The sequence below is a fragment of the Lathamus discolor genome, chromosome 2, assembly GCF_037157495.1.
Source record: "Lathamus discolor isolate bLatDis1 chromosome 2, bLatDis1.hap1, whole genome shotgun sequence".
NCBI lineage: Eukaryota > Metazoa > Chordata > Aves > Psittaciformes > Psittacidae > Lathamus > Lathamus discolor.
This window is the reverse complement of record NC_088885.1, coordinates 105,985,865-106,012,033: the sequence shown is the minus strand read 5'-3', so window position 1 is coordinate 106,012,033 and position 26,169 is coordinate 105,985,865. Positions and strand designations below refer to the sequence as shown.

At 41.6% G+C, this 26,169-nt stretch overlaps 2 protein-coding genes across 12 annotated transcripts in view; one reads left to right on the top strand and one right to left on the bottom strand.

The window, feature by feature from the left end:
• Positions 1-23,428, top strand: part of GNAL (G protein subunit alpha L) — a 193,932-nt gene extending 170,504 nt beyond the window's left edge. For all 6 annotated transcript variants that reach the window (XM_065667968.1, XM_065667973.1, XM_065667971.1 and 3 more), the window contains 7 exons: positions 7,689-7,743; positions 10,473-10,546; positions 11,409-11,467; positions 11,712-11,832; positions 13,077-13,207; positions 15,278-15,345; positions 19,835-23,428. In XM_065667968.1, coding sequence (XP_065524040.1) covers positions 7,689-7,743; positions 10,473-10,546; positions 11,409-11,467; positions 11,712-11,832; positions 13,077-13,207; positions 15,278-15,345; positions 19,835-19,981 — 655 coding nt within the window. In that variant the 3' untranslated portion in view covers positions 19,982-23,428. The remainder of the gene's footprint in view (positions 1-7,688; positions 7,744-10,472; positions 10,547-11,408; positions 11,468-11,711; positions 11,833-13,076; positions 13,208-15,277; positions 15,346-19,834) is intronic.
• Positions 7,846-26,169, bottom strand: part of MPPE1 (metallophosphoesterase 1) — a 47,264-nt gene continuing 28,940 nt past the window's right edge. For 2 of the 6 annotated variants that reach the window (XM_065667974.1, XM_065667975.1), the window contains 3 exons: positions 26,003-26,125; positions 24,976-25,116; positions 23,065-23,544 (listed from right to left, as the gene is read on the bottom strand). In XM_065667974.1, the coding sequence (XP_065524046.1) occupies positions 23,362-23,544; positions 24,976-25,116; positions 26,003-26,125 (447 nt within the window). In that variant the 3' untranslated portion in view covers positions 23,065-23,361. The other 4 variants (XR_010610134.1, XR_010610133.1, XM_065667977.1 and 1 more) reach the window with 4 other exon arrangements.

The window sequence follows — 26,169 nt, the reverse complement described above, 5'->3', positions numbered from 1 at the left end:
TGCGTGTCTCAGTACGCATTTAATTATTACCTGCTTAGGACTGTCCTCATGAGGAAGAAGAAAGTTCACTGAAGTCAGTGAATTCAAGCTGGTGTGAACATGGTCAGAAGGAGGGTCTGCATGTGCCCATCTAAGCTTCAGATTTTATTGATGCTTCATTCTTAGTCTGTTTCACAGCAGCCAGACTTCTTGCACCCCTGGGAGTAAAACATCTGAGCACACACAATAAAAAAATATTGGCCCTTTAAAAATAAATAAATAACCTTTCATCTTCTTTCTCCTTCTGCCCATCTTCCCTCTTCTCTGAGATCCCGTATAGCAGAAGTTGCAGATGATGCGTCTCTCTTCTGCTGGAGCCTGTTAACCTTTCCGTGTGAGCGACAGTTTTCCAGACTGAGGTCTTAGTGTTTATGTTAAGAAGAGGGTTAATGATGATCCCCATAGGCCTCTCATTCGGAAAGCAAAAACATCTGCTAAGCCAAAAAGTGGCTAGTTTGCTAAATATAGAAGGAAGAAATGCATTTCCCAAAATTCACACTCCTTAACAAATTTAGGGAACTCGTGGGGACAAGCAGTTGTGGAAGTCATGCAGTTTGTTCATTCTTTAGTATAGTTCATGTATTTTCAATAAAAAAAAATAAAATCAGATTGCTATTATCAAGCAGAAAGCGGGTACAACTCACATATGAAATGTTTAATGCAGTTGAACTTTTTGTGTATCTGTTTAGGTTAATAGCTGGACACATGCCAAAGCCCATGAAGCTTAGCTGCAGTACATAGTGAGAGAAGACAACTTAGCTGTGGAGAAAGTGAGGTTAAAATGGATGTCTGCTAGGAAACATTCTTAACTGGGCCCACAGACTGAGAAAACTCAAATTTTCACTCTATTTATCACCGCCAAATGCGCTCCTGATTGCTGCCAGCTATCTGGCTCCTTGAGGGAAAGGATAACCTGGTGAATAGTATACTAGCCCTTGGTTGCAACCATCATCATCTGTCTTTGCTTTTAAAGCCTCAGCCAAAGTCATCATCTGTGAATAGGGTTCAAACTAAAGTTTTCCTACTTCATGGGATTACCAGGGAGCATAGTTTGCTGCTACAAATGAAGCATCTCATGCTGGCTTTGCTCTTGATGACTTCATGGTAGCTGGGACCACAACAGTCAGCAGCCATGGCCAGGGCAACAAAATGAGACGGGTTATACACTTCCCTGTCAAGCTGCTGAATTCCACCGGCAGACGTATGGTATGGACACTGGGACAGCAAAGTGCCCTTTACTTTTGTGTCTAGCAGAGAGCACCATTGCTGCCTTGAGACCCTTCCCAGTCTTATTGCTCCTCTCCCTCTGAAGCAAGCTCAGAGTGGCCAGTGCTGCCCTGGGGAGACACAGCTTCACCACAAGCTATACAGCCCAGGATGCCACGTCCTGGCTGCATATCTGCTGTCTGTGTTCCCCGGTGGGCTGGTGAGTGACCCACCCCCAGCTGCCTCCTGGCCGCATGCCCCCTCACCCCAAGCAGAGAGCCGGCCAACTGCTTTAAACCACAAATCCTCAAACTTTACCGGCCTGTTAACAAGCCAGCAGGTTTCAGGCATGACTGTACTTTGCTCTCCCTCTTAGCCTCACATTTAACCTCTTCATCTCCTGGCACAACAGTTCCCTTCCTGGCAAGACATGAGTTGCAGGTGGGCGAAGGTGCAGATAAATCCCGGTGGTTTTTTGTAATCCCCAAGCAGCCGTTTCGCCAGCCCTGGGTGAGACAGCGTGAGGTCTGCTGGGAGGTTGGCAGGTCTTGGGAAAATACAGCTTTGACAACTGAAAAAAAGAGAAGCAAGGTAAGTTCTGATGATCTTTATTAAATTCAGGTTTCACTTGTATTTTAGCAAAATCTCGGGGCGAGATCCAGCTGAGCTTCTGTATGCAAACAGGGTCCAGAGAAGATGCCTGGGGTGGGATGCAGGCGGTGGGCTGGGCAGAGGCTGCCCCCTGCAGTTCCTGTATAAGAAAGTGCAGAGAGGAGAACAACATCTCCCTGCTGCTTGCTGTCATCTCCCCACTTCTATGTGTGTCACACCCCACATGATAGTGGGTTCACCTTGATATTGAAATAAATGCTTTTTAGCTGCCAGGAGCAAAAGGGAGGTCCTGAGGATCTTAGCAGATACCAAAAACGTGTGACAAGCAATACCGATATGTAGATTTCTAACCCTTTTGAAAGAAATGCTGTTACAGTAGGCTGTATTTCAGCATTTGCACTGGATATTTTCTTTGTAACAGGTTATGCAGCGCTTGTCATTCAAAACTGGAGAACAGCATAGGTGAGCCAGACTGGATCCAAAACAGGTTTCTGTCCTTCTCTTCCTCATTGTGCCTTTGCTACTGTGCTTACTCCTCATGGGAAGTGACTGCAGAGTGATGCAGAGGAAGAGAGGGGATAAACTCCACCACTACATGGCAGCTGTATTTAAAATACAGTAACTTTTTAAATTTGACAGAAAACTCCTTAGCTGTTAAATTTTACCAATGTTTTTTGAGGGATTTCTGCTGATATTTTTGGCAAGTTACTTGGGAAAATTAATCCTTTAGGGGTTACAATAATAGTGGGGGCTGTTTTCATCATGTCTTTCTCACTTACTGGGAAGTGTATCAGAATAACTTGAGGTTGCTTGAAATGCAACCATAGAACCTAAGGTATTCTCAAAACCAGAAATCCATAGTTTCCTATTTCGGATATTGTAGGAAGAATTATTATTACAGGTTTGTAATCCTGTAGTTGATTTGAAATATATCTATTATTTATTTATTTAAAATATAGAAAGAAATAGGAGAAAAAGAATTTCAAATCCTGATGTTGTCCCTGGTAACTGTAATGGGGAGGAGGGGAAGGTCTGTTTTCTATTTCAGCTCCCTAGAAACCTGGGGTAGGTGTTCTCATTCTGAAATGTCTGCCTCTCCCGTGACTTACTGCAATCCAAAGAGGATGGAATTCAAAAGTCCTGCTCCTGGATGGTTTCATACAGTAGATAATGGTTCTTCTGCTGGGTTTTGAGCCTGGCTGAGGAGTTCAAAGCTCTTGATTGTCCATCAGAAATGTGAATGTTTGCTGACCCTGACAACTTACATGAGGATAAATTTGAGATTCTTCAGTCTTACAGAGAATTTATAGCTACAGCCTTAAGACTTGCCACGTTACCTTTTTCTTTTAAGGAGACAAGCATTTTGACATGGGTTTGATTTCTTGTTTTCCACAAGAACAAAGCCATTGGAATGTTAGGGTGAGAGCATGCAAAATGGTTGAAGTAGATGAAGATTCGCTGTGTAGTTCATTATATTGATCTGCGGGTTTAGCGCTTCATCTTTCCAATTCGTTGGATGTCAAAATGCACTTACAAATATAGCATAGTGGGTTTTGTGTCTGTCGTATTATTCTCAAGACATGATTTTTCTTTCAATTGTGATTTTGTTTGTGGGGTCAGAATATTTATACAGAGCCACGTAGTGATTTACGCAGGGAGAAAAGGTTTTTCATGTACGATTACCTCCCCTTTATTTGTGCATTTATGAATCCTTTTTTTCAGAAATTCTTATATAGCTGGTACTGCTGCTCAAATTGCCATGGCTTTTACAGAGAATAACGCTTATTGATAGTTCCCACATGCACTGGCAGGCACATCTAAAACCTGTACTTTTGTGTTCACAGCTTGCATAATACAGGATTTAGAGATTGCTTGTCAAACTAAGTGTCAGCTGAGTTTCCTAGGAAACTACTGAAGATATTTATAAAACTACAGATCAGCTTAATAATAGATATAATAATGTCAGTAGCTCATGGGGTTTTTTTAACTGTATCAGTCCATTTTTCTTTATTTTTTTGGCAAACCAAACCACTGCATTTCCAAACTGATGACTGAAGACCTTCCTTCCAGTATCTTGCCTCATTTGTTTAAGAAAACAAAAATAGTAGTTCATGCTGTTCCATGTAAGGAAATGTAGAACACCCTACTGTAAAATTAAGAAGAACTTAAAATGTCGTAAAATTATCAGACTGAATCCTTTATAAATAAAAGCACAATTGTGAAATAGAAATACAAATATTTTATGATATGTTACAGTTTTAGTCACAGTTAAATTGAATGCGTGAGTTTAAAGTTCATTGCACATGCATGCAAAGCAATCACTGCAGAATTAACATAAATTCCAAGTATGGGTTTCTATAGAAGCAGCATAAATAGCAGACCTGTCAGTATTCTAAAAAGGCATAATTCTGTGAAAAATAACTTTATCCCAGGACTGAAAAAAACAGGATCTAAAAAGAGAGAATAAGTGACACCAGTGTCCATTTTTACTCATTTTTCTACTATTGTGTTTTCCTCATGCTGATTCTTCGAGTGGAGACAGGAGCGTTGCCACAGTTGGGAGGTATCTTCCCACTTCAAGCACTTTACATTGAAATTTTAGTCATGTAAATTTAAAATTTGCTGATGTGTATATATATGTATATCTATAAAAGAATGTATGTTATGCCAGAACATAATCATTAGAGGCATTTGGGATTAGTAGAAATTAACGTTCTTTAGAAAGCAAGTTAGGAAAGTGATTCTAGTTTTCCCATTCTAATACAGTAATGGGAATGAAGCAAATGTATTTAGTAATGAGGCAGTACTCACTCCTAAACTCATCTGGAATCCATTACTTGTACCTACTATGTACATTTGCCTGTCAGAGCTGTTTTTTCATACTGTGCTAATTAGCCAAGTAAGGAGCTTATACGAAGAATATTCAAGAACCGGTTTTCTTTCCAAAAAGTAAGAGTATAGCTTTCTGTGTCTCAGTGTCTAGAAATCTCAGTGCACTTTTAATGTAGTTGCAAAAGAAATATTAAGAAGCCTGTCCTTCACACACTGAAAAGGTTAATTTTCTGTAAAGCTACAAAATTAACCAAATCTTACTAGTGGCTGCGTATTGATCTGTTGGAGTTAGTGATATCATTGCTGCTTGACACAGTGGGGTGGCAGGTAAAACCTTGTTAATCATTGCATTTATTTAGTATAGATCACATGTGGCCAGCAACCTTACTAGCATAAAACATTATAGCTGCTATGTCAAGTGATGTTTTTTTAAGTGCATGTTCTTTCTCAGAGCTCACTGTCTCTTAACTGTAGCGTTGCAGTTCAGGGTACTTTAAATGGATCCTTTTACCAGGAGGAGGCTGACAATTTCTAAATGAAAGGCAACTTGGGCTGATACATAAGACATCTAATTAGGACTTATCTCATTCCCAACCTTGCCATAGATTATTTGCAGTGTAACATTGTGTTATTCACTCCTCTGTTCTTTACCATCATTTGCCTGTTTGGAGCAAGCAAACCTAACAACCAGTAGCCTTCCTGAAGTGCTTGCTATATAGGTGTGCGAGATGTGAATTGGTACTAAATACCATGCATGTTTAATCATTTTGGATAAATTCTACCTTGATATGGGGAAACAAGATGTACCATCTGATTTATACATTACTTCCAGAAGGAAGCGTTCTGCAAGAAAAACAGGGGTTCACCCTGTCTTGTGAGGTTTGTGATGGGTTCATATTTGTGCAGAAAGACTCGCTTCTGCCTACACTCTTAACCATAGCCCTTTCTGTGTCAGCCGTGGTTGAGCAGCATTTTTTCCCCTGACTTCCGTGCTTTTATCGATCCTGACCTTACGTTGCCCACAGCGGTTGGCTAGCTCTCCCTCAAGATCCTGCCCATTTTCTGCAGGCTTGTTCAACCTGCTGGTATTGCCACTTCTTACTGCACTCAGAGACCTGGTTTTACCCTTCTACTGACCTTTTATCCTGTTGAAAAGTGCATCCTTCCAGGCCCATTGGATCAAACGGTTAAGAAACTGGAAAGAAAACTTTGAAATGGACTTTGAAATACAGGAGTGCTGCCTCAACAGCTGTGTTACAGAAAACTACTCTGTGTTTAGGCAGATTCAGCTCAGAGGCATTTTTGGTTTGGGCTTTTTTGTCGCCTTTTTTCATCTTGCGTGCTGCAAGCATGAGATGAGAGTTCTGTTAACGATAGGTGCACCAGTTAAAAATACATTGCTCTGCTCCAGTGTCTGCATTACCTGTGGGAGTAACTGCAGTTAAGCTTTGCCTAATCAATATTCTCAAGGGGATGAAAATCACCCGACCAAAGGGTTCAGTCTGAATATAGCTGTAGCTATATTCATGGTGATGGTAGCTGACTGTAAAGATGTACTTTTATATCTTTACATGTTTATAGTGGCTTTTGGCAGGGCAGAAGGTTTTGTAAAAAGATGCTTTCTCGTTAGTTTGTTCAGTATAGTTTTGTTAAGAGGCAGCCATCGTGTTGTGCTAAACAGTGATGTTTTAAACAATATGCTTAACCGTCATACCTTGATCATCCAGAAGGAAAAGCTGGATATTCTAGCTGTAGATAGCACATATTGTTTCCTTGTTATAACAATGGAGGCTCAAAAAGGAAAAGTAGTATAAGCAAATATATATGCAGGGTATATTCTTTTCCTTTCAGTTCGTATCCGTGGGAAAGTGCTATAACAGTTGCAAACAGGCTTTTAGGGGGCATTTTTTCAACTGGTCAGTGTGTGACCCCATGTTAACAGTGAGTCACATTGTAAGTCAAGAGTTCATGGGTTTTTTTGTCTTCCCCACTGCAGTTAAGTAAATGCCACATGCACACCCAAGTAAAATGAGGAAACAACTTGCCAGTTGATAAAGAAATCTTGATAATATTGTAGCAGGATGAGTCAGCTGGTGGGATATTCGCTGCCAAATAGGAAATAACAGTGCAGAAATTCAAGAAAGCTTCTGTCATACGGGCAGTCTGGGGAAAATGAGTCTGCCAGGCTCACATGTAAGAAACGTAAGAAACGGGTGGAAGTCAGAACAGAGATCCTGCCTATTTTAGCTGTACCTATAAAAATCACATTTGTATGTCCTTAATACTGCCATTCTGACATATTCTGGGAAAGAATAAAATCTTGAAAGATTTTTAAATACTTCAGGAATGTGGTTTCCCACCTTTTTTCTGGTTCCCTTTTCTCTTGTTCTTCCCTGCAGCTGTAAGGTTTTGTTTCATTTCATGTATCTCACCGAGTTTTGGCAACATAAAGAGTTAGACTAGTTAACCCCCACTTCATGTCAGTTTTGGTTTCCGCTACTTACACTTTGGTTGCAGTGTGTGAGTCAGCATGTAGGTCCAAAGCTATTTGTATGTATTAACAAGCATCGCTGCAACATGACTGAGAATATAATTAACATAACATTATGCTAAATAAAGGCAGTCCTTCACCCCATTTTCTTTTTTGAACCCCAAAATCTTTTTTTATGTTTAAACAATCATTATGATGTTATGACACAGGTTAGTCGTTGTATTTTTTAATGGACCTCCAAATTATAACATTTAATTGTATTTGGACCACTTGTGGCTACTTCATAACAGTAAGTGTAGAAGTGCTGTATTGAAACAAAGTCTGGGTAAAAAGCTGTTCAGCTCAGCAAATGTAATCTCCATCAGTGTAAGTAAATCATTGGACTCATACCTTTACCATTGGATTTATGTTTTACTTTGCAGCAAGAGTCTAAACCAGAGAAACTAGTGAAAAGTGTTATACTAGACAGTATTTTCCATTTCTAAGTGCATGTTTGTTTTTCTTTCAGCTTTTTAGAAAGAATTGACAGTGTCAGCATGGATGACTACACACCTACAGATCAGGTTAGTATAACTAATGGGGTAGGGTGTGAACCAAGACTCCCATTCAAATGAATTCTTTATGTAATTGATTTTAATCCTAACAGCAGCTGAAACAGGGCTTAATGTACAATATCAAAATACAGTCTAGCAGTTTAACTAGTGGATATTCAAGAAGAAGAGGCTTTTTGATGGTGCAAGCTTGTCTTCTACTGTTGCTGTATGTAGGTTGGTGATTCCTGTAATCTCTTCTTGTTTTCCATTCTGCATCCTGCAAACCAAGTGAAGGAAACAGAAAATACAAATGTAAAAACCTACAGTTTCCCTCACCAGCCTTCGCTACATAGAAGCAGTGTTTTATTTCAATGATGGAGGTGATGGTAACCCAGAGGGAGGCTTCCCCTGTCCCTCAGAAGGGCCCTTCAGAGGCAAGAGCCTACAGTGGATCTAGTATCCAAATCCCAGGAGAGCACCAGTGGCAGCAGCAGACCTTGTGGACTTCTCTGCAGTCTTGCAGACACCTTTTTTCCAGCCTGTGCCCATCTCCTGTGGGCAGGATAGTTTCTATTTAAGCCTTATTTGAAGACAGTACACTTTTCCCCAGATGTCTTGATAGACTGCTCTAGTGACATAGCGATGTATTTCCCCAATACATCTTGATAGAATTCTTTAGTGACAAAGACATTCAGGAAAGTTAATGCTGAAGTGGTGCAGCCTTAAAGTGCTTCACCATGGTGCACAGCTTCGGCTGCCTTCCCTGCACTCAGGCTGTGTTGTTTCCTTCGGCAAACTTACTCTGAGGTTGTTATTTTTCAGTGCTGGTATCCCACCGTCATCTGGTAGTCTCAGCCAAGATTGTGTCATAAACTGCAACTACAGGTGGCAGAAGAGAATCCCTGCACCGGGTAATTCAGTCTAACCGTGTGGGGTGTATATAACAGGTGGACGCTCTTAAAAAAATACAGTTTCCAAATCTCATTTTACAAGCAGGGAGTGAAATTCAGAGGAAAGAAGTGACTTGCCGGAGATCATACAAGGAAGTATGTGGAACAGAGCCTGTTCCTTCAGACCTAGTTAAGGTCTGTAGCCACAAATCTGACCATACCCTGAAACAGAAGGCAGTAAAATGTAGTATGCGTTGTATCAGGAGGTGAAATGTGTATAGTTGACCCAATATAGGATCAATTATTAAAGCCCTCAAGACATTTGCAGACCAGAGCAGTAGCTCTGGGATTTACTTCATCTAGACCTCATGGTCTGATTGTAGCATCGATATCACTCCGCTGGAGAGAGAAGTCAATGAAGCAAAGCTTCATTTTTGCTTTCATTATTTATGTTAGTGTTGGCCTGTTTGTTCCTGGGAGGTACAACTCTAACTGGAGCAGTTATTCATCATCTAGAAGTGTTTCCTGATACTTCCTTCGGGAAGAAATGCCCTATGTCTCCAAAGATCAGAAGTATTGGTATTTGGCAGACAGAAAACTTCTGCTCTAAAGCTCTTTTGCTTTTGGATTTTTATCCTATTATACTGGATCAGTTGTCCTGCTGAATTAACTGGTAAAAATCACTATTTTCCTTTTTTCCTTTACTTCCTTTAATTTTTTTCCACCATCCCCAAATAATGACTGACTTCAACAACAAATAAATGTCAGCAAGTGACAGAAAATGACAGTAACAAATACAATAACTAAAATAATTAAATCATTGGCCTTCAGCTGAGTTTGTGCAGCTCCCAAAGCAACCAAGGTTTGCCAGCCACCACAGTACTTGAAGCAGTGGATGGTAGGGTAAGGGGAAAAAGGCAAGCTGTGCTTGGACTCCACACTGACTGCCTCCTTTCCTCCCTGCTTCCCTCCCCCGCTTCCTTGCATGGCAAGGAGAGCTAAGCTAGACCAAGCAGCCCTTCCCTTGCCCCAGGAAGGGAATGCTTTCCAGGCAGGCAGCCCTGCCAAGGAGTGGCTGCTCAGGGAGGCTCATTGCTGCCAGGCAGCCAGCAGCTTTCTCCAGCCTCTGGTATAGTTCTGCACCCACTGCCCAAACAGCAGTGCTGGATAGTCAAGGTTAAAAATGCTGCTGGCGATGGTGATGGCACATGGTTGCCTGAGGTATGCATCACAAATTGCTTCTTCCTATTTCCTTTAAGAATCAAGGAAATCGTTAGGTTTTTAATTATTAAAAGACTGTTATTTAAGTTAGGAAGTATTTCTACTTTGAAAAATCAGAAAGAAATGCCAAATTTATGTACAACTTAAATTCTGTTCTCCTGTGCTCTGTAATAGAGCTTTAATTACTCAGTCACAAGCTATTATTTCGATAGGATTCCTGTCTCATTCAATACAAAAGAGGGCAGAATTAAGGTTGCCTGGGCAACTGTAAATCTGGAGTTTTCTAACACTTGAATACTTGACTTTACAACATGAATAACATTTTTCTTAGTTTTATGTAACTTCAGAATTCATTATCCCTGTCACATACATAATTGTGTGACCATCAATAGCAGGTTTCAGTGAGCAGCAAGGAGAATGGATGTAGGGTCTCCCGCTTTGTGAGAGTGCACAAAGCAAATTGGAGATGGTGTTTGCATATATCCACTGTGTCAGTATGAACAAATGCACATTTACCAGCAAGTCTGATTGAACTTAAACGTAATGGAACATTTAAGACTTTTCATGGAAAATAATATATCGTGCTTTTAAAAACAAAATGAGGTTACAAAAATCCTTGCTAATCAGCTTCTGTGTTCTCATTTCCAGGACCTATTAAGATGCAGAGTGTTGACATCAGGGATTTTTGAAACAAGATTCCAAGTAGATAAAGTAAATTTCCAGTAAGTCTGTTAGTAATAATTTATGAATATTATACTAATTTTTAACAACTTCCTTCAGATGTCTGTGCTCATGTATGCTTGGTGTAGTAGCTTTCAGGTTGGAGTTGACTTGTTTGGGTTTGGTTTTTTAGTTCTCTTCCCACAGGTAAAGTTGCCTCATGCTTTGCAAAAAGAGCTGAGATTAGTTATATTTATTAGCGATGCTCTGTTGTGGGGTCGTGGCTGTTTTTACTAACTGGTTCGTTGTATAGCAGTGTAAACTCATACAATACTTTTGGGGATAAGGTCTCGTAGAAATCAATGGAAATGGTGCCATGAGTCAGACTTTGTACAGTGAGATGAGGAGAGTTAAATGTGTCCCTTCTTCCAGAGGGCTGCAAGATCTGCATCTGTCCATTTTACACTGTGTCTCTTTAAAACACCCACTATTGGGCTGCTTCCACTCTGTTGAGCAGGAAGGTGGCGGCACTGATGAGGCAGAGCTGCCCAAAGTCCTCCTCCTTACAGAGAGACACATTCTCCCTGTTATCCTTCAAAATACTCTAAATCCGCCCTTATTTGTGGTATGGTAGTTCCAGCTTTACATTGCAGCACTTCTGTGGGCTGGAAAGGCCAACACTTGCCCTGGAAAAGAGTATTTCTCATTTCATGGGTTCAGTAGTCTTGGCAGAGCAGAGCAGGTAGAGCTGTGCAGCTCTGTGACATGCAGCACCTTCAGGTGGTGCACACTCACCTTCAGGTGGTGTTTTACTGTCACTGTCCTTGGTGCTGTCAGATGTTTAAACTGAACCCTCATGCTGCATGCTTCGTGTGACTTTCCTAGTGCACATAAGTGATATAACATCCTATGGCTTTTTAACAGCATGTTTGATGTAGGTGGCCAGAGAGATGAGAGAAGAAAATGGATCCAATGCTTTAATGGTAAGTAAAAATATTCCACATGCTTTATTTTGAGCTTGCTCTCTGAGGTGTGAGCAGCTTAGTGTTCATATTCACACATAGTGTGTCACTAATACATGAGTCCAGTGTTACGGTGTTACTTTCTTCAGGTGTTTTTGCCAGTTTGGGGAGTAATGGCAGTGTTACCCCAAGGAGTATATGCTGGGGTAACAGAGATGTTCTTTTCTCTCTTCCTTTCTTTCTTTCTTCTGTGTGCTCTGCCCAGATGTCACGGCTATCATCTTCGTTGTGGCTTGCAGCAGCTACAATATGGTAATAAGGGAAGACAATAACACAAACAGACTACGGGAATCCCTGGACCTTTTCAAAAGTATCTGGAATAATAGGTAAAACATACCTCACTTCCCACCCTCTTTCACCAGTTTAGCTACAGTTTAACTCCTTACAAAATAGGACTGTCCTTATTATGTGATCAGATTGTTTATTCAGAAAATGCCCAGGTAGGGCCAGGTAGCAGGGTGTCCCTGCGGTGCCTAGCTCTCCCCAGTGGGGGCTTTGGCACAGGTGTGGTGCACAGTGTTTTGCTGCTGCTGCCAAAATGGTGCAGAGCATGGGGACAGCTTGCGAAGAGCAAGCTCCCCGTGCCAGCTGCTGCAAGGGAAGCAGGGGAGACCCCTTCCTGGCGTCACTGTGCTGCTTGACCGAGACTGAGAGCATCCTCCAAATCACATTTTGTCTCCTCCTCAAGTGCAGCAGCAGGAGCAGCTTGCTGTTGGCGTTGCGCTAGATTCACTCGATACCCGCGTAGGCAGCCGCTCTCTTAAGACTCGTCTCTGAGAGTGCTCAGCTTCTCTGCCTTGTGGGATGATATTTCAGATCTAATCTAATTGTAACTGCCATTAAATTGCCATTCTGCCACAGTGCATGTAAATTACAGTAGTGTAACCAAATAGCAATCTGAACAGGTTCCTGACAGAAGGTAAAAACAATACACAAAATAAGGTAATGAAGTTCTCATCACATACCTATGAGGATGCTCTCCACTGGGAAGGGATTTAAGGTAGAGAGAAGAAAGATGTTGAGCACAAGTCATAGTGATGACAAGGTATTAATCTGGGGACAAAAGAGAGATTGTTTTCTTTTGATCCAACACGTGTCATACAGTCCACCCTAAAGGGCGGGATATCTCTGTGGATGAACAGTAGTTAAGACAGAGCAGTCTGGGGGGAGGCAGCTTTCCAGCCTTTTGCTTTTGCTTCGGCAAAACCAAACAAAGTAGAAAGCAATGCCTGGTTTTGGACCGTGGTGCTTTTAGGAAATGCCATCCATTTCCCAATTCAATTTCAAAAGGATAATTTAGAAAACAATTTTTGAAGGCTGTTCCCTGCAGCAATGTCTACTGCAGTTTTTATGAATGTATTTACAGGCCCCATCAATATACCCACTAGCACAGGTGCAACCTAATTAAAACAAGAATTCAGGTCATCCTTTTTTTTCTGTTGCTAGAGGCTTCACTCTCTATCACTACTTCACTCTCTATCCATGCAGGAAAAGGCAGTAAATTCTCTGTTGAAGTGATATGTTTTTCTTGTGTCACAGCTAACACAAACATTTGGTTTGGTTTTGACAGGTGGTTACGGACCATTTCTATCATTTTGTTCTTGAATAAACAGGACATGCTGGCTGAAAAAGTCTTGGCAGGGAAATCAAAAATCGAAGATTACTTTCCTGAATACGCACATTATACTGTACCTGAGGATGGTAAGGTTTAAACCACAACAGCTACACAGGGATTGGACCTGCTGGTGTAGCCCAGCTAATTGTTCCTCTCTGTGTCTCTCACACACACAAATTCACAAGCATAGGCTTGTGCAAACTGTTGGTCAGGTAAGGAGCATGCCAGCATCATGCAGCTCAGAGATGCCCCAGCTCAAGCAGGGTCTGAAGGGGTTCTGGCTGCTGGCGGCATGTGGGGAGGACTGCTGGGGGCTGGCTGCAAAGCACCTGCCTTCCCTTGATTTGGAGCAACCCACAAGCCAAGGAATGCAGAGCTGCCAGGCATGTCTCTCCCTGACAGAAGCTTCTGCCTGGGCCTCCTGCAGTGCTGAACTTTGTTAAGGATTCATTACACTTATTTTCCGGCCATTCTGCATCCTCCAACACTGTAAACTTCAGCCTTTCAACTACTGATGGGAAGCCCAGCAGACAAGAGGGAACTTTAATGGAGGAAAACCACATCCATAAATACAAAAAGAGCTGTGACAATGGAGTGATTAGCATGGGTTTGGTTTCTTACAATTTCAAGAAGTGCGATGATTCCTGCACTGCAATAACACTGTGTGTGAGTAGACTCTGGTATTATGCCAGGCAAAGGGCTTCCGAAACACCTCAGGTCAGTGTCTAGCCAAAGGGGTAAAACTCACCCTTCCTGCTCACTAGTCTCTGCCTACACTAACGTGATGCTCCTGGTGAAGTGCTTGCAGCCAGCTGCTGGAATAGGCTTTCATTCTCCATTAACCATCAACAACAGCCTAAGTAATAGAAGTGAAGATGGTAATAAGCTATTTTCAGCTTTCCTTCGAGTCTGGAATTTCAGGAGTGTGATGCTGAGTTTCAGGTGGAGAGGATAAATAAATTGTCCTAAAATCTGAGTTTACCTGGCACGAGTTTTATACTGCTGAGAACTTTCAGAAGAAACCTTCTGTCACCATCACCCAAATTTCCCTCTCCCAAATACGCATAACATACGTACAGAGTTTGGGTAAATGTTCAGCATTTTTTGTAGTGAGCCAGTTGTCAGAATAAAGTAGCTTTTGGTGTTTCTTAGCAGGATTTAACAGTAGATATCCAGACTGATCCAAAATACTCACACAGGAAGCAGCTCCCTATTCTTAACCTGGTCATTTAGTCTTTCATTTCAGCTGACACTGTTTAAGGACAGCAGCACTGAATTCTCCAATGCTGCTGACGGTGCTGCTGTCTACCCCTGGTGCTATAGATAAAAAATATATTTCAATATTCTAATTCTGCCTTTTACCATATTATAAGCATCTGATCTGGTATCTTAGATGAAGAGAAATCACACTGAAGGGAAATGAAGAGGTTATCTCTTCACTGTATTGTTTTTTACACTTATAGTTGTTACATGGCCTAGATAGAAATTACTTCATCTGCTGACAGTACTGACTAATGAGTCACCTACTTGACAAGAATTTAATCTAAGGACCCTTGATGGGCAGTATATCTAAGTATTCTGCTGACTCGGGGCCTGGAAATAATATATATATATATACTATATATGTGTATACATGTATTAGATATATTCACATATATATATATTTTATATATGTATATATATTAAAATATCTTTTGATGCTGTTATTTTTTTCAGGTGTAATCTTGGACTAACCATTTTTAAACCCAAATTCCTGCCTGCAGAAGCTTTATTCTGGAGATGCTGCTCTGCAGAAACTGAACAGCTCAGCTGCTTTTTCCAGTTGTATTTTCTGATAAGAGTTAAACCATAACTCCCACTTGTTTGGTATCTTTATGAACAAACTTGTGGATCAGAGTAAGCCCCTTTATGATATGACCAATGAAATTGTTGCAACAATTTCAGCAATTTTCAGGTTCCTAAAATATGTTGAATGCATGGTCAGGTTTTACAGTACCCTTCCATTGTAGAATTACCTATTGGGAATCTCCCGCGGATATTCAACATTGTCGTTTTGTGTTGAAGGACTGCTTCCTCCTTACTAGATCTTGTGTTATGAAAAGTAGATGACTGTTTGCTTTTCATGTTTCTGATGTCACTTATTTTTAATTGAACAGCAACACCAGATGCAGGAGAAGACCCCAAAGTCACAAGAGCCAAGTTCTTCATCCGGGATGAGTTTTTAGTGAGTAATTTTGGTCTTATGTGTGATTCCATCATAGGAAATACTGGCAGATGGTGTGGTTTATTTAGGGAAAACTGATGGGGTTTTGCAGAAAGCTAGAGGAGAGGAGAATGTCTGGCAATTCTCTGACTCTTCAGCTGTCCATCTTGCAGTGCTTGCACATTTTGATGCCCAGTTTTATATGAAGTCACCTGCCCTGCACAGTGTCTCAGCAAGTGAGTGCTGGTGCTGAAAACAGTCGTGTGACCTCCTGCTTGTTTCCAGGCTCGGTGTAGGTGCCAGCAGCCCTCACTTTCTATGCAGGGGGACAATGCCAAGCACTATTCCCTTTGCCAGTTAGTGAGATTTTCTGAGGTTGTCTTTATCTGTAAGATGCTGCTGGCTGTTGCATTGAATGTTTATTTTGTGTATCAGTCCACTCCATGTTTAAGCATACAGGCTGGGTTTCTTTATCCTGCATTCCTCAAGGGCTTTGGCAGTGGTCAGCTGGCAAGAGAGAATGAACAAAATAGCAGATCTTACCTTTAAATAAGATTCCTGCTGTGCCAGGTAGGAGGTTTGCCTCACCCCAGGACTGGTGTCATGGCCCTACTGAGGAAGCATAAAAAGTTTCCCTGGCTGGTCACAGTTATTCTTGCAGTTAAGGTTTCCTCCAAAGCTGGAGCTGAAGGACTCTTGTCTACATTTTGCAGATGCGAGCAGTTATCAGGCACACACAGCTCCTGTTGGAAACAGAGGGCACAATCCAGTATGACTTGAGTGAAATCATAGAATCATTTAGGTTGGAAAAGACCTTTAAGATCATAAAGTGCGACCGTTAACATAGCACTGTGAAGTTCATCACCCACGGCTTCACTCATATAGAGTTGTTCTCACAGTGTGAAGCAGTATCAGGGACCAGAACCAAGGAAGTTTATTCATCCTGCCCTTCTGGTATAGACTGTATGGGAGTATTTGAGAGAGGAAATTTAATCATTAGAATTAAGAATTTTAAAGTCATGATGCTTTTACAAGTATTGTTAGGATTTACAGCTGTTGCTGTAACAAGTAAGAAAGAAGCAATTATCTGTGTTCATACTTTGGGGATTTCCATTCACCATTTTAACCTTCTGGATTCCAAGGGAAAATGTCAGATTGTGCTGCATTAACATAGGACTTAGCAAAGAAAAACCCTGCTTCAAGCCAAATCTCTCTTGTGGTCATGCTGAAATACTGTGCAGTAGGTGACTGTATCCAGTTTGGAAGGAGGGTCCAATAGAACCAAATTATGGGAAAAACAAGGTGAAACTCCTGTTACCTATTTTCAGTAGTTAGTAAGAACACATCAAGGGCGAGGTCCTTCCCTACCATGACTCACTGGCATTATAGAAGGAGGCCACCTACGAAGCAGGTAGGGAGAGGAGGGGTGGTAGACATTGCAACCAGATAAAACACTGTGGGCTACAGCATCCCTTTGCACCACAGATGCTGGGGGAGAAGTGTTTGGGCTGGGGCCAGCACCCGCCAGCCATCAGACAGCCTCTGGGACTCAGGTGTGGGGGCAAAACACAGCCAAAAAACTTTTCCCCCTTTCCCTGCGGGCACCACAAGGTCTGGCAGGGAGCATCTCCTTCATAAACAATGCTCATGTGTCTCTCTTTCGGGTTTGTGTTTGGTTTCCCAGCATAAAGAAACAAGGGGATGTAGTCGTTTGAACAGTTACTTTAAACTCTTAGGCTGTTTGAAATTGAAGTCTTGCAGGTGAGGTTTTTCTGCTCTGAAGAGTGGCCTGAATAACCTGTGTGTGCACTGAGTAGTGAGGGCCATGCACAGACCCAGCAGGGAGGGTGAGGTGGATGAAGGCTGAGTAGAAACAGTGATTTCCAGTTTCACAGAGTCGTAGAATCACAGAATGGTTTGGGCTGGAAGGGACAGACCTTAAAGATCATATTGTTCCAACCCCCCCCTGCCAAGGGCAGGGACACCTTCCACTAGACCAGGTTGCTCAAAGCCCCGTCCAACCTGACCTTGGACACTGCCAGGGATGGGGTAGGCGCAGGTTCTCTGGGCAACCTGTTCCTGTATGTCACCACCTTCACATTAAAGAACTTCATAATATCCAATCTAAATCTACTGTCTTTCAGCTTAAAGCCATTCCCCCTTGTCCTGGCACTAGATGCCCTTGTAAGAAATCCCTCTCCAGTTTCTTATAGGCCCCCTTTAGGCACTGGAAGCTGCTCTAAGGTCTCTCTGGAGGCTTCTGTTCAGGCTGAACAAGCTCAACTCTCAGCCTTTCTTTGTAGGAGAGGTCAGGCCCAAAAGGCTGTTTTCAGAGATGGGGGGACAGAGGGTACAGGGGAGGGCTCTGATGTCCTCAGCAAGGTGCAAGGAAGATAAGGGGTATATTTTCTAGCTATGGCTTTGTTTGCTCTGCTTTTTACATTTCTTTTAAGTCTCTTCATTTGTGACCTTTTCCTCATCCCAGTTTGTTGCATTTTCAAACATGATTCAGAGAAATCTGGTTTCATTCATTTATAAGCTCTATTGCTGTTTTTATCATGGTAGCGGGATTGCATAAGGTGTAGATATGTTTAAAAACCACTACCATGGTGCTGCGCCCTGCCCTCTACCTGGCTGTAGGCACTGACACATTTAAAGCATGTTATTAGAAGAATTTTGGAAGGGGGTTAAATATAAACGTATTTCCAACTGTTGGTGCACGGTAGCATATGAGTATGAGGAGGGCAAAATATATCAGCTTCTGATTTCAGGATTGATGTGCAGCATTGGGTTTTAGCAATATCCCAGGGGATATTACGATTTCCCTCTGAATGGGTGCTAAGTAACGCTACTGTTCAAAATGAATTTTGAGTAGGGGTGAAAATACTGCATTTACCTTAAGATGGGAGAATCACAGGGCTGTCGGGACCAAAAAAACCTTACTGTTTTGAAAATACAACCTTTGGCATGCCTTACGTGTAACCATGTGTCAGCAGTACATTGTGGGCAACTTACTACATTAGTGCAATCAGTGCATGACAAGCACAAGCAAACAGTTAGTGAAAGAACACTTATTTTACTGAAATACAAGAGAAAATGGAACGTGGATAGATAGTAGTGATGTGCTCCCTACTGCCCGCATCTGGGTGCCACTGAGAGCATTTGCGCATTGCCCCTCGCTGTCAGCATGTAATGTTTAGTCCTAGAAAGAGCTCATCAGAGTGGGAGTCTGGTCCCCCTCTCGCATCCTTACAGTGTGTAGCTGCATGTTAACAGTTCCAGCATTTTGCCACCATTGCAGCAACCTTTTTTCTTGTTTCGTTATTGTTCATGCTTCAAATACGGTCTGAATAACTTACCCATCAATTGAATACACTATTGAATGAACATTTTGCATGAGGGTAAGCTTTGAACTAGGTGTTGAATGTAGCCTAGTAAGGAGAAAGTAATTGTTAGTACACATATGGAACACCCCCTGTTGAATTAGTGTTGAATATCTAATGCTAGTGAGGTTGCCTGGAAAAACCTGTAATTTCTTGTGGATCTAGTAATGTAAATCATGGCTTCTAAATGTCTGTAGTTATGCATATTTGTAGCTGGAGGTATTTAAAAGGTCAATCCTATATGTAAAAACACATAGTGTAGCCAGAGAGAGAAAAAACACTGTCCTCTGTTGCTCAGCCAGTAAAATTTGTAATGAGATCAGGAAAAGTATTTATAAATAGTATTAACTCAAGAACTGACCTTCTACTTTTATACAACATTCCTTATATGTCCTTCAAGTTAATGATCTGGAACGGGTTTATATTTATCAGTCCTATAGTAACACAAGGTAACCACGGCTGAAGTGATGCTGGAGACTTAAGTTAGCACCATACAAGAGTGTGCAGCAGCAGCCTTGCGAATTTTCATGGTCTGATTTTTACTGGATTTGCGTGTGGTTTATTATTTTGTGGGAATCAGATCACTCTGGTGGCAATTCCAGCACGTTCTGCTCTCAGTAATGGTACCAAGTCTTAATGGGTACTTGAAGGTGATGTCAGGGACCCTTCAGCTTCCAGAAGCGGAAGGATGCTGTTTTCTGCCACTCCTGGTTTTCAGGTTTTTCTGCTTTAAAAACCGGAGCACAGAAATTTGCCACGATGACACCAAAAAAAAGGAAGAGACAATAATTCCTGGGACAGCTGCATGGCAGACCGCAGTGCTGCTGGCAGCAGCACACAGCAGCTGCACAGTGATGTGCAAATGGTAACAGGTTATGCAGACGATGACAGCATCAGTGGCTCTTACAAAGTACTGATACACTGATCCTGCAGTAGCATCCTGAACCTTTTTTAGTCTTCACTTCATATTTGTGACTCACATTGGACCAAGCCACAGACTTTCCTGCTTTTTGTTTTTTAATAATCTGTATAAAGAGTTTTCCAGGTTACTTTGTACTCCATAAACGTATAGAAACTTCTCATGGCACGGCACCTGACCCTTTCTTTTCCCTTCTTTTTTTCCACAGAGGATAAGTACGGCGAGTGGAGACGGCCGGCATTACTGCTACCCCCACTTTACATGTGCAGTGGACACAGAAAATATCCGCAGGGTGTTCAACGACTGTCGAGACATCATTCAAAGGATGCATCTCCGCCAGTACGAACTCTTGTGAGGGGGCTCACTGTGGAACCTGTGGTTTTAAATTCTTTGCTCCTTACTCTTTCTCTTGATACTACCGCACACAGGGTGGAGGAATATACTATAGAAATGTCAGTCTCTTCACTTTGTTTACTTTAATTATTTAACCTTAAAGCTGATTTGAAGCAAGTTCGGGTTGGTTTTCCTTCATGCTTTTTGGGACTATTTTTGTGCTTTATTTTGACATGCCACTTCTTCGTCATTCCACTAAGCCCTTCGGCTACCTCTGTTCCCGTAGGTTTTGTGTTTTTAACTGAACGTGACCTGCTAAATTTTTTCCAGCAGGTTAACATCAGTGCAAACTGGTATGTCAGCTGGATGACACTAAAGTCATAGCTTATCCCTCTGTGTGGGTTTCCTTTTTAACATGACATTGAAGAGTACTTGATGGGTGAAAAAAAAAGATTAATGCACTTTGTATCAGGTTATTAAATACTGTTGAGGAAGTAGACACACAATGTAGCAGCACCACAATATTTATTACTCTGTCACAGTTTTTAGCATTTCTGAGTTGCAGGTCAACTGATAAAGTGACCTCCTCTTTTAAGCCGTTACTGGCGCAGGAAGTAGAGTAGATAATGAGAGGAAAAGTGAAGACAAAGCAATTTTTCTGGGGTTTTGGAGCTAAGTGTCTCTGCACACCTCAGGCATTTGAATTACAGCTACTTTTCAGCCTGTTGCATCTAGGCAGAAACTTTACCACCCTCACTTATGTTATTTGTGCTGTCCACAAATGATCCTTTTAGTTCAGATCATTCTTGGACAACAGTCCTCTCCCTATATATATTTTTTTGTTTTACTGCTGGTTTATTATATTGTACAGACTGTAAAATGTAATATTATTTTGTACAACTTTATTGAAGAAAAATACTTGTAGAAGATCTTTGTGCCTTGATTATGGCTGTACCTGTAAAATGAGCTAAGATGTAAGTATGTTTTTGATTGCGCTGTACAGCTTGATGTCAACCTTACCTGCAGCAGTGACTGGAGGTAAGAACTTTATCTGTAGAGTTTAGGGGTTTTTTTCTGGTTTATATAAAAATGCTCTTTAGTATAAAAATTATAAATTATGCAAATTAACCACTTACCTTTCCAAGTAAGGTATTACAGTCACCGGATGTTGCAGCAAACATGCCTTTCTCTTTTGAAGTCTCAGCTTTAAAACATTGGAATTCATTCGAGTGTCCAAATTGCAACCTGGTGTTGTTTTAATGGGAACTAAGGATTTCAGTTTCTTCTTTTTTCCTTTCGACTTAGAAAAGATGTTTGGTAATTCTTTGGTCATTCATAGAACTTCACAATTGCACAGACCGATTGTGAATGTGTAAAGCACCATTATATAGAGCTCTTCAATCTTTGTACCAACAGCGGCTTTCATTGTGCAAGTAAATAGCAAGAAAGAAGAAAAAAAACCTAAAAACAGGTGTATAAACCCTTGTGTCTGGCCTAAGAGAATTACAAGATGACATTTTTATTTCTCTTTTAATAAAGAGACACATTAGAAAATTGTTTTATTTTAAATATTGTAGAATCAAAATGTGTGACTATTTCTCAAACTTGAATAATTTATGCAAATGACATTCTCAAAACAAGTTGTGGTACAGTACAATATATAAAAGCAAGAATTGCTGTAGCAATAAGGCATGTCCTTTTTAGTAACTATAACACTGCTTTATATTTTATACATAGGTGTTTTATGTCTGTGACTATATACTTTTCCTGTGTCCAAGATAACCTGTACAATTGTCTAAAATTACAGTTGCAATAACAGAAACCTAGAGAAGTGTTAGACTACATTACTTTGTAGAATGTTTTACCACACTTCGGACCATTCCCCCACTTTGTTTTAAATTTAGGGAGAGATTAAGAGCTAACAACAAACACATGCCCCACACTGGCATATAAATCAGCAGGTTTGATTAACTTCTTAGTATAAGCATTGTTATTAGTTATAAACCCCAATCGGTCACCTTTTCAAATTCAGAGTACAAGTGAATTGAGAACTTGTTTCTATTGGATGCTAAACAATCCCATACTATGACCATTTCCTCGTCCCAGAAATGCGTATACTTTGATATCTGTACACTCAATTTAGTCATCAGATAATTTCCAGAAAGCGACAGGCTGGGTGGAATAAGCTAATAACAAATAAAATTCCCAAAAGCAAAGATATTCTCGCTTCCCATGCCAAAGAAAGTAATAGAGTGACTAACAAAAACTAGTCTTGTCTTTAAAACAGGCCCCGATCCAGGAGTTCAGGTCAGAGCTCCCAGCCTCTGCAGGAATGCCAGCAGGAACACTGGTCCTGGTGTGAAACAGTCCCTCTGGTTCTTCTAGGGTGGGTGGGGAGAAGCGGTAGGTTTGTCACGTCTTCCCTCCCACCCAGCACGTGAAGATGCTGACCTCCACCTCCCCGCAGAGGGGCTAGTGCAGTTCAAATTGTGACTCTACGATAAAGTGAGAAGAACTTGGCAGCCCAGCAGGAATCCAAAATACGGTGCATTCCTATCCCTATTTGTCCATAGACTGAGGGCCAAGGCATAGGATAATGTTACTGCAGCTGTATTTGACCTTCCTTCTTGCAGAAGATCGGCAACAGGAGGGCCCCTCACCACACAGATCTCTGGGATGCAATAGGGCCCTCTTTTTTTAAGCTCATCATAGCACATCTTTTTAAAAAGAGCAGCTTAAGGTGTCACCCTATTTTTTTTGAAGCAGGTTTCAAGTGTGTATCAGCAAACTGGATCCATGAGCTTCTTCCTGTTGTTGTCTGGTAGACGATAACTGCAAATTGTAGTCAGCTAACAACTTAATGTGTCGGGAACTGGAAGATTTCTTGTCCCAAACCCCAGTCCCTTACATACGACATCCTAAAAAAGGTTACAGAGATCCACATCTCTCCACACTGATGTATCTAGTTTCTGCCTGACCCTAACAAACAGGAGTATGACATTAGAAGGGCCATGCAGCAATAAAACAGAGAAACATTTCCAGTTTGCAGGACTGAGCCTCCACCAGGGTAAGACACTAGTGCAGACAAGTGATGAGGCTATTGGATTTACATAATGTACAGTTACACTTTTAATATACATATTTGATACAAAAATTATAGCAGGAAAAGGACTCATTTGATTGTCGAATACAGTATTTTTGTACAGCATGAAACGCTCATTTCAGTTAATTATTTATCCTGTAGTAGTCATATCAGCTGTATAGGACTTCTATGGTATGTGTAAATGCAACCTGCCTTCAGACTAGCAATCAAATTAGGTCATTTGCTGGCATGAATATAGTCTGATGTTTGACTGTTCTCAGCTTTGGTATTTCAGTGACTGAATGCAGATGTCTGGCTCTTCATACTGCTTTATGCTTACTGATTAAACGCTGAGCAAAATAAAATGGTGGAGTGAGAAGCTGAAAATGAGCTAGTATCAGGATTACAAGCAGAGCACCTGCTGCGCAGTATATAGTAAAGACTCTGCTCTCATATGGAAGGAAGCATTTTTGGAGGGAGAAGTCTGTCGGTGTTATGCTGCCCTGGAAAAGAGATGAAGACTGTCACTTTGCTGTTACAGTGGTTCTGAATCAGGAGTAAACACCACGACTGTCAGCTCTCCAATTTCTAAATTCTGTGTTGGGTGGTAAGGGTTGGGGCCAGTTTCCTAGTACCAGTGCCTTCTCCAGGGGGCTGAAGAGTCCGTACCTTGCGGTGCTGGGCACTACCTGGAATAGTCACCAGGCCAACATTAGCCCAGGGGCCAATCTTCCCTCTATTCCATCTAGCGTAAACAGAGAGCTGGGCTCCTCATCTGATCTGCCTTCAAGAGAAGCCTAACTTTAGCTGCTGTAGATGCACCTGGAAGGAGCCTTCCCAGGCTGAAGTTAGGTTTTGTGAATGTGCCCCTTCCTCCCTCCAGACCCTCCTCCTACCCAGTACATGCTGCAAAAACCACGTTGGCTAACCCAAATTATGAACGCGAACGTCAACGACAAAGAACTCCATCGGGTTTTGGCTTGACTTTGCAGTTCAAATTAAAGTTTACAACGGAGCGAGACCGAGTGAAAAGAGTAGTGAAGATGATGCAACTTTTAATTAGCCAACCTCTTGTTTTGCAGTGAAGATGCACTGTCTGGCATGTGCAGAGAGCATGTGTAGTTTTGAAGGCAGCTACTCTCAGGAATATGGAATAAACAGAACTACTTTCAACAAGAAGTATTAACAGTTGCATAAAATGAATTTAAAAGTTTGGGGTTATCTGTGTGTCAAGCAGCCTAAACTCAACAGCAGTAGAAAAAAATATACATGAAAGATTTCCTCCCCCGAGTCACAGACTACGCTGTAAGCAGATGGTAGGTTTTGCTTCTTACTCCAAGTTTCTAGGAGTTCTGTTTTGTTTTTGAACTGGGGAACTAATTGATTTACCTCTTAAGGATATACAGAGCACTGGAACTGCCTGTGAGAGCATAACCAACAACGCTGTATAAAATGTGAATTTGAAAGGAGGAGGCAGACTATTGGCACGTGACAAACGTTTTCACCCTGTGAAGCGGTTTAATGCACAAGTTTGGAAACCGCCATCACCGCAAGAGAGAGTTTGAGGTGGAGATGGTCTTGTTTTCATAGTTGGTAAACCAACCAAGCCAAACTAGTCTTTCTACTGTTCCGTGCACAATACTGAATATTTTTACAAGTCAATAGTTTACAATGCACCCTCTTTATAAGAAAATGTTAGATGCTTGTACCCAGATACTAATTAGATCTTTAAGGGCACTGCTTTGTACCACACAGAAGATGTGGCTCCCACAGATGGACTTTCTGAGGTGGATGCAGTGTACGGAGTGGGTTGGGTGGGTAGGCAATTTTTTATTTTTTGTTTTTCCAGGTAGGATCAGTTAATTCCAGCTGACTGCCATGTTGGTTTATTTATGGAAGTTATCTGACAAAAATAAAAACAGATTAAAACTTACCATGATGAAACTAGGGTTGTTTCTATTCCTCCAACTGAATGACGGGACGCTGACCTCTGGGATTTTCCCCGCATGCAGCACTTCACAAGCACTGTGCGTGTGGCCACTGAGAACCAAACGGGGATGAAACCACCATATCAGCTAGAACACAGAAGGGTAAAGCACAAGAATTAAGTCATAAAAAAAAGAGTAAAATGAGCTGAAACGCTTTTTTTTCCCCAGTATGAAATTATGGCGATTCTAATATTCTTACAAGGTGTTTTGTGTAAACTTTTGATTTCCAATAAGGTGTGTGTTGATACTGTAATATTAATCATACCCATTGCCCCCCATTCCAAATACTGGACATTCTGGGACCCTCACGACAAGAGAGACATTGAGGTGCTGGAGCAGGCCGAGAGAAGGGCAACAAAGCTGGTGAAGGGCCTGGAGCACAAGTCCTACGAGGAAGGGCTGAGGGAACTGGGGTTGTTTAGTCTGGAGGAGGCTCATGGGGGGACCTTATCACTCTTTACACCTGAAAGGAGCAAGGAGGTGGTTGGTCTCTTCTCCCAGGCAGCACGTGACAGGATAAGAAGTAATTGCCTCAAGCTGCACCAGGGGAGGTTTTAGATTGGATATTAGGAAAAATTTCTTCAATGGAAAGGTAATCAGGCATTGGAACAGGCTGCCCAGGGCAGTGGTGGAATCACCGTCCCTGGAAGTGTTCAGAAACTGTGTAGATGAGGCCATCAACAATCTACGCAGTACATAAAACACAAAATACTAAACTGGAGGGGACAACACTGCAGCAGACTTACTTCAGAGCACTGGGACTTACGGCCTGTACCTGGGAAAACCAGAAGAATCACAGCCATGATCCTCAGGGGAGCAGTTCCAAGAGGCAGCCTCTCAAAAGCCTCATTAGAGCAGGAGCAGCTGTGGTCTGTTTTGTCTCAGCTAGCACCCTTTCCAAAATGTTTTAATCTATAGATGTCTACGCTTGTGTCTCCCACCCACTGATACTCAGGTTTCCAATAAATCAAACCTTTTGTGATGCTTCCCGAGACAGGACATCATACTTCTCTTTAAACGGGATGTTCTTCTCCTCTGGAGAAGCAGAATCTTCTCCAGTGCATTCAGCATCACTTTTCCGATACAGAGGGTAATGCTGGGAGAAATTCAAAGCAAGGATTAGTTGTTAATGAGCCAGCC